The following is an 8276-nucleotide window of genomic DNA, read 5'->3' on the forward strand; positions in this document are numbered from 1 at the left end:
AGTTATGATTGTGTCATAATTATGTTACAAATTGCTAAAATTTATGTGCTGGGTGATACATATTTTTAAAACTCCGAAATGTCAAAGTTAAATAAGACTAGATGCGAATTCTCAGCTGCCTATGATAGGGCTATGCAATCGGTCCCGTCCTATCTTGGAACTGAACCAGACCACCCATATAAATAGGTCTAGTTCCTGATTTTAGTGGAAACGAGTTCGATTCCTAGTTTCAAAATTTTGAAATTGGTACTATGCAAATAGGTTTCGGGTTCTAGGTATTAAACCGACCCACCTACCCACCCACCCAATCACTCAAAAACTAGTTAGAACCATTTTTCTAAAATTGGAAGAAGATAATTTATTATTCTTAAATGTGTTTAACTTGTCCATTATTATTATATATATTTTTCGTATCAATGTTTTACTTGGAGCCATTTTGTTGCTCATTCTATTTTGCCATAATTGCAATTTATCTTAAAGTAAGAAAGAAACTGATTTTTAGGTAAATTCTAAAATCGGACAAGATAAATATAATATGTTTTAAGGTCAAATCCGGGAACCGATTTTTTTCCACCCTCTTCCACATCTTTTTGTTTTTCCTTTTTGGGCCCCCACTGCCACCACAACACCAACACCAACACCAACTGAAAATCATTCGAGTATGTGAGTAAATATAATTCTGATTTTTTAATATCAATATCAGATCAAATAACGTAGATACCTAATATATTTATTATTTTGTATTTATTTTTCTGATATTTTCAACATTGACTTAATTTATAAGGGCATTTTCGCATTAATATTACAACAAAACCCCTTTCTTTTTCTTTTTCTTTTTTCTTTTCTCTTAATCCTTCCTCTTTTTCTTTCTTTTCCCTTCTTCCTCTCTTTCTTCTTTTCCTTATCCAGAGCAGTTGCTACTTTTTGACTTTTCAACTTTTCTTTCATTTTCACTTTTTGACTTAAAAAAAACCCATATTTTACCTTCGATGGGCGAGTGGCTCTCCTGCACTTTCGGCTTCCGCGAGAACCGTCTTAGATCTCTCTTTTGCCAGCTTTCCTTTCGAGGATGAAGTCATGGGCATTTCTACCGAGGGATGTTCGAGTTCATGGTGAAGTAGCCAAGCCCGATCAAGTAATCAATCAAAATGGTGATCTAACTGGTTACAATAACAATCATTCAATGCCTAATAATCATCTTCACTGAAGTTGGATCACTTTGAAAACGACTTTACCCATTTGAAAGATTGGAAAACTAGGGTCATTTTGTTAATTATTGGATAAACCATCATCTTTGTTCGACACACACCCGCAAAATTCTATAGGTCTATTGGGGAAATATTCAAAATAAAAAATCACGTTGGTAAATTTCTAGCAAGATTAGTAAATTTTACATGATGCTGATAAAAAAAAAGTGATTTATCTAGTGAATTATCAACTCATTAGCATTTATTCGAAGTATTTCGAAGTTATCAACTATTCCAATAAATTACAAACTCCTTATATAGCTTACTGACTTTAGTAAGGGGTCTACGTGAAATTAGATAGGCCTCGGTGCACTTAACTTTCTTGGGTAGTAAAGCTACCAAAAAACAACCTAATTTTTTTTTGACCACTTTGAAGAAAAATTGGCTTTGGCCAAGTTGAGACCTGTCTTGACTTTCAACATTTTGGAAATGCAACTTCCCAGGCTAATGAACTTTTATATTCTTCCTAAATTGCTCCCGCTATTTAAAAAAAGAAGAAGCAAATTCTGGTCCTGCCCTCACTCGGCCCCCTTCATCTTCCATGACTATTGAAGTTCTAGGGTCGCTCGCTGTGGGTCTCCGCCATTAGCTGCCTCCTTGACTTCTATTCCTTGATTGAGTTGCGCTCCCGCAGCTGGTGCTGGTGCTGGTGCTGGTGCTAATGGTGAGCAAATCGTCCTCAACGTCGACGGAAGAAAAGGTTGTGGATGGAGGACTAGATGGTCGGGGACGAATGAAGTGGCTTCGATGTGGTGGGGATAAGTACACTATCAGTGTCAAAACTTGTGTACGGCGCTCACTTTGGTGCCAAAAGTTTCCGTCGGATCATTTAAATGCTAAATCGGAGGAAAAACGATCACTTTTGTGCCATCGGTGAAAAATTCTAGCCAAAATGATTACGTGGCTCTTTAAAAAAAAAAAAAATCGATAGGGCCTTTAAATGACGTTGTTTTCGGTCCTCCTTAAGAAAACAACGCCGTTTTGCCATCCTACATGGATGGCTTCATGGAAACGACGCTGTTTAGCTCACATGGGGATTGAAATTAGGGTTTCCACCGCTCGACCATCGTCGTTCGCCCGCCGTCGCTCGGCCACCGTCGCTCAGCCACCATTGTAGTTGCTCGATCAGGTTAGCGAGGAGAGACTGAGATTGTTTCTCGAGCGCAATAAGTTGTAGGAAAATTCGAAGGCCAGGGTGGAGGAGGAGGAGGAAGAAGATGGGTCGAAGGTACCGTTGGTGCGCTGTTGCTGCTGGTGCGTTGCTGGTGTCACTGCTGGTGTGTTGCCGGTGCTGCTGCTAGTGCCGTGTTGGTGCTGTTGTTGATGTGGGTTTTCGAGGAAGAAGAAGATACACAGACGAGCCTTCCGAATTTAGGGATTAGGATTTCAAAGTTGGGGGAAAGATGCCAAACGGCGTCGTTTTGGTATTTAGATGCTGACTCAACTCTCCGACGAGCCACGTCGGCTTCAAAAATTAATAAGAAAAGGCCACGTCAGATTTCCGGCCAATTTCGTCGGCGTTGGCACTTAAATGATCGTTTTTCAAAATTTTTTACACTTAAGTAATCCGACAGAAACTTTTAGTACTAAAGTGAGCGCCGTACATAACTTTTGGCACTAATAGTGTACTTATCCAATGTGGTGAGCATGGCCAACAACGGGCCGTTCTATCCGCCATTAGAGAAAGAGAGAGAGATGTTTTCCGATTCAGTCGCAAACCTTCGTCCGTTCCTTTGGTCCCTCATCTCCAAGGATTCCGTGGGAAGTTGTTTCTTTGTTTTCAATTGAAAATATTCCAACAATGAACTTCGGGATTTCGCGGATTCTGGATCCTGGCTTGCTCTGCTTCGGTTTGTTCGTTTGGGAAAATTTTGGCTATGTGCAGTGAAGAAGAAAGAAGGAAAGGACAAGCTTAAAAGAGATACGAGTTTTTTCATTCTTCTTTTTTCTGGTCGGAGTAAAAGGGATAGAATCTACTTCACAAGATTTCATGACTTTGGACGGAGGTTGCACCGCCTGGAGATTGCATTTGTTGGGACTTTCAGAGAAAAGTTTAAAGAAAACCACGAAGGATTTTATGACTCCATTTATTTCATTAAAAAATAAATTATTTATAAAAAAATTTCGCAAATTAATGCTTTTGTTACTTAAAATAATTAGTTAATTGATAATATTCTCATTATCTATGACAATTCATATGTAAAAATTTTCATACTTCGTAAATGATACAAGTACTCATCTTTTAGAAAATAATTTTCAAATCATTCATTTTTTGTGAAATAAACGAAGTCTAAATTAAAGTAGTTTTTTTCTTAAATGTAAATTATAAGTTAAAAATCCATTATAAAGTTACTTTGGATTAAATAGTATTTGGAAAAAACATTCTTGCAATTGGCTTTTCTTTCTTCTATTAAAAAGAGAAAAAAATTCAAATCCTCTAACAAAGCCGGCCATGGAGATTTGGCATCGACAACTATTGTTTGAAATCACACGACTTCAAGTGGCCCCTAACAACTCTCAACAAGGATTGCTTAGGGTCGCGCAACATAAAGGGCCGCCCGGGCAAATGCAACCCCAAGTGATAATCTCTTAGTTTGCGCAACCTCACTGACTACTCACAACTAGATCTAGCCTCATCGGTCCACTTCACAAAGGGAAGATGACGAACAATTATAAATTTGAGTAAAGTCGAAAAATTTTAAAAATTAGTGAGGGTAATGCTGGAAAAAAATTGCTGAACTTGGATGACGGGAAAGACGAACACTTTCGGCCTCCTTCGAGGCGGTTTCTGAAAAATCCTTTCCCAGACATACAAAATTTGGCCAATGGGCGTTGGGCCAAGTGGCGGGACGGTCCCTTCGTCAACGGTGGTGGGCCCCGCCAGGAGGTCAGCAGTGGCGGCCTGGGGTCGCTGCGATTGAGGGTCAGGATTCGCCATGTTCACTAGCGGACGTGCGAAACTGAGTACTCGCAAACCACCCCCCACAATTTGAAAATTAAGCGCATAACCTCACCGAATCCAAAGGGCAAACGTGTCCTTTCAGACTAAAGGGCGTCCCCCCCCTTTTGCTTACCTTACTTTGTTATGATGCTTTAGCGGCTGGTTGTGCTGTTTGTAACTTTTCCCCGTTATGTTAATATTACTCATCCTTTCGACCAAAAAAAAAAAAAAAAAAAACATCCTTATTTTTTCATTCTAGGCTTTCCGTCGTTTGGACGCTCCAATGGCCAACATATCCAACCCCGGATTTTTCTTTTTTCCTTTGGCAAAATCCAACTCCAAATCAAAATGCCGTTTTAAAATCGCAAGAACCACCATCATCATCATCTTCCATCGAGAGAAGGGGAAGCTTTGATACCAATTGTTGGAATATAATATGTAAAAACGACAGAATTTTACAATTTACGTCAATATACAAATTTCAGAAAAATAAACTAAAAATAATAAGGACACAAAAAATTTACGTGATTCGGTCCGAGTATTGATACCTACATCTATGGGGAGAGTCAGTAACACATAATTCATTATAATCGGAAAATCAAAGTTTACAATAGCTTAAACGCTAGAGTGTTTCTCACACCTAAATTTAAACCCAAAAACTCAAAATATTTATAAATAAATAAGTAAATTCACTATACAAAAACCACTACATGTTCAACCTCAAAACAAAATGCTGAAAACCAGAACTCCTTTTCTTGATCACATGGGTGGCTCCTCTTCAACTTGACTTTGTGTGGGTCCTATTTTCTCGTAGGGCTTTAGCCGCTCCTCGTAGGGTTTCAGCAGCATGCAGCACACCTCGTGGAGAGATCTATATGTGCCCAAGGTCAAAAGTTTGACCTGGACCACCAACTTTTTGGCTCTACGTGCAAAGACTCCTTTCTTTTATTTCCATCAGCTAAAAAAAACCCATTGTGGAGGCAAGTGACGTCATCCTAGGGTCATGACTAGGACGTAATAGTTTTAGCCTACCAAGACCACGGCATTGACTTCACTCCAGCCGCCGGGAGACATTAGATTCCAGCCGCCGGGAGACATTAGATGGCATTGACTTCACTCCGGCCGCCGGGAGACATTAGATACTTTGCCCTCTTGAGATAAAACAAAACACCAGACCCCAAGAAAAGAAAATAAGATAAGACAAAACGACATAGAAAGGAGCTTCGAAAGGTGCCGTTTCATTTCACAACCCTAGGACAATAAAATTGCCCTTCATTAAAAATGAAGTACTAAAGTCCCTATTCTGTATATTTCCCCGTTCTACTAATGACGAAATGAGAAATTTTTTCTACTGAATTTTCTGTTATTTAGCTGGCACGGAGAGTGGTGGGGACGGAAGAGCAAGCGGAGCGGGAGGCCGAGAGGTAATTTCTTTCGGACAAAAAATGCCCCTGTCCATGGCGTGGACAATGGCATGTGAGACGCAAGTAGTCGTCGTCCGGCGAACATCTGTGTCGCCAGCAAGATTTGGGGCGTTCAATTGAGACGAAATCACCAAATTATGGAGATTAATTTCAGGCTAAGACCGATCTCAGAGGTGCTTATGCCACACTCTTGAGGAGGGTTTTCGAGATGTTCTCTCTTCTTGATTTCCGATGTATTTAAAAAGCCATTTTATGACCAAAATAAGTAACTTTCAGCCACAAACCTGTGCCGCACGATTTCAATGCTGGCGTTCCTTTAATTCGTGGTCCTATTGGTTGGACTTGTGCTTTGATATTGTCATTATTCTACTGAAAAGCTAAGTTATCACAAGTGGTACAATGGAACCTTGCTGTTGCTAGTCTTATTTCATCATTTAACAATGAGCTTCTTGATGCTCGGAAAACTCTATAAAATGGGTCGATATAATTGAACAGATATCCAAGCCCAAAGGCGTCCCAGAAAGAGAGAGAGGCCATTATTAGTTCCGATCAAATGGAGCGAAGAATGTTAGAAGCAGCTCGGAAGGGCAATGTCCATGAGCTGGAAGACTTGATCAGCAGCAATGAGCTCATCCTCGAGGAGATGGATCTTGAAGGAGCCGGTCACACGCCGCTGCATGTCGCCTGTGTGGCTGGCCATTTAGATTTTGTCCGAGAGCTCCTAAAGCATATGCCGAAGCTAGCGGAAAAGGTGAACGCTGATGGTTTCAGCCCGCTGCACATCGCGGCGGCTCGAGGTGATGTCGAGATTGTGAGGGAGCTCTTGACAGTGAAACCACACCTGTGCACCGTGAAGGGACGGGAGAGAAAAATCGCTTTGCATTATGCCACCACGAACGGGAAGGCCGATGTCATGAAGGTATTGCTCGCCGCTTCGCCTGAGTCTGTTGAAGACACGACTGCCCGAGAGGAGACCGCGCTTCACCTCGCTGTGAAGAACAACCGGTTCGACGCAGTGGTTGTGTTGGTGGACCATCTGAAGCAACACAAGAAGGAGCAGGTGATCAACTGGAAGGACCACAAAGGCAACACTACCTTGCATCTTGCTGCTGCTGGCAAAAATTTCGAGGCAAGTTTCGCAATTCCCTTATTTTAACGCGCTTTTCTTTGTGCATTACTTCAGTGGGTGTTGATTTGGTGTCCCTACCATATTCAAAGATCTTCTAGGCAAAGGAATTTATTGAACCGGGTCTATTTTGATCATCACTGGAATAAAGGATTTCTCATCTATGCTTGAAGTCTTTCCGTATTATCTTAACGCTTAGAAAATGGAAAATAATTGCAGGTGGTGAACTTCCTGCTTTGTAAGCATGCTGTGGAGTCTGAGGTCGTGGAGGTGAACGCCTTGAACGACAGTGGGTTGACGCCTCTAGACGTCTCAACTCCCTCGCAAAGGGAAGCAGGAGATAGAGAGATCAGAGAAATCCTCATTCGAGCAGGAGCCAAACACGGAAGAGGAAGATCAAACTCACCCGCATCAAGCCCAGTCCCGGCAGACGATAACGATTTCGGGGGAGGTAACAGTCATCAAGCAGCTGGGGAGGAACCAGTCAAAGATGCTCTTCAGTCATCACCACGTTCGCAATTGAAGAATTCAAATGCGGAAAAGGAGTCGTTTGGCGACATCCGTAATGCCCTGTTAGTAGTCGCCGCGCTCATTGCGAGCGCAACCTACCAATCTGTGCTTCAGCCACCAAAGATAATAGAAGTCGACAACGAAAAATTAGTTATTTCCGGGAAATCCATGACTGGTGCAGGCTTGGTGTACGCTCTCTTCTTGGGCGGCAACACACTAGGATTCATGGTATCGGTCCAGATGATCATTTGCCTCACCAGATTTGTCCCCAACCACGCTAGGCTGCCGCTAAAGCTGCCGCTTAGGCTATCCCTAGTCGCCATGATTCTAACTTATTTTTGCTTCACGTTATCCCTGCTGCTCACGACAATGGGTGAAAGGACTCCAGCCCAGAAAGCTCTACGCATGATGCCGCTAATGATATCATTCGTTCTTCTGCTAATGCAGCAGTGGCTGGCATGCGCTATAGATTATTTCTTGGAACGACTTGTTGGATTGCACTTTCTAGGTGATATGTACCGGCTAGAGGACAAGGACTTAGAGAATAAGGACTTAGAGAAGAAAGGCAAACGTAAGGGTTGTAAATGATGATGGTATCTCTCTTTCCTTGAGGTTGAGCTAAGACATGCAAGACTTTAGCAGTATGGTATTGCAGTTTGTTCGTCGAGGTCGGGCATTAGATTGATGTCCTCAGATTCTTTGTAGTTGATTGTGTGATGTTTGCAAGTTATCCGCCGTATTGTACTCCCTAATAAAGCGTGTTGTGGGCTTATACCCAGTTTTGTAAATTCGTGGATAGTGGTCAAGATTTTGAGACATGGTCGCGCAAGTTCCGTCCTCAGTACTAATTTGTTCTTTGCTTCTTCAGATGGATCGGTCGTGAAGTTAAACATCTTTGTGAGGTTGAGAAAGAATTTCTATGCTAGAGCGAGGAAATAGAAAAAAAAAAAAGAACATAACGGAGGAGGCAAAGAAGGAAGAAGAAGAAAAAGAACAAAAGCAAAAAGAAAGAACAAAGGTTTTTCTTT

General features: G+C 41.6%; 2 protein-coding genes across 2 annotated transcripts; both read left to right on the top strand.

Moving 5' to 3' along the window:
* The first annotated feature begins 6128 nt into the window (after positions 1–6128).
* On the top strand, positions 6129–6768 carry LOC120293708 (ankyrin repeat-containing protein BDA1-like). Its single transcript, XM_039313427.1, has one exon. The coding sequence runs from the start codon at positions 6166–6168 to the stop codon at positions 6766–6768; it is 603 nt and encodes a 200-aa protein (XP_039169361.1). The 5' UTR covers positions 6129–6165.
* A 183-nt stretch (positions 6769–6951) lies between these two features.
* LOC120293709 lies at positions 6952–7978 on the top strand (the record flags this gene model as incomplete). Its single annotated transcript, XM_039313428.1, has 1 exon — positions 6952–7978. A coding segment is annotated over one exon (885 nt), but the record flags the coding sequence as incomplete, so codon positions are not given.
* Positions 7979–8276: the final 298 nt, after the last annotated feature.

The sequence above is a fragment of the Eucalyptus grandis genome, chromosome 5 (assembly GCF_016545825.1).
Source record: "Eucalyptus grandis isolate ANBG69807.140 chromosome 5, ASM1654582v1, whole genome shotgun sequence".
In the NCBI taxonomy this organism is placed as follows: domain Eukaryota; kingdom Viridiplantae; phylum Streptophyta; class Magnoliopsida; order Myrtales; family Myrtaceae; genus Eucalyptus; species Eucalyptus grandis.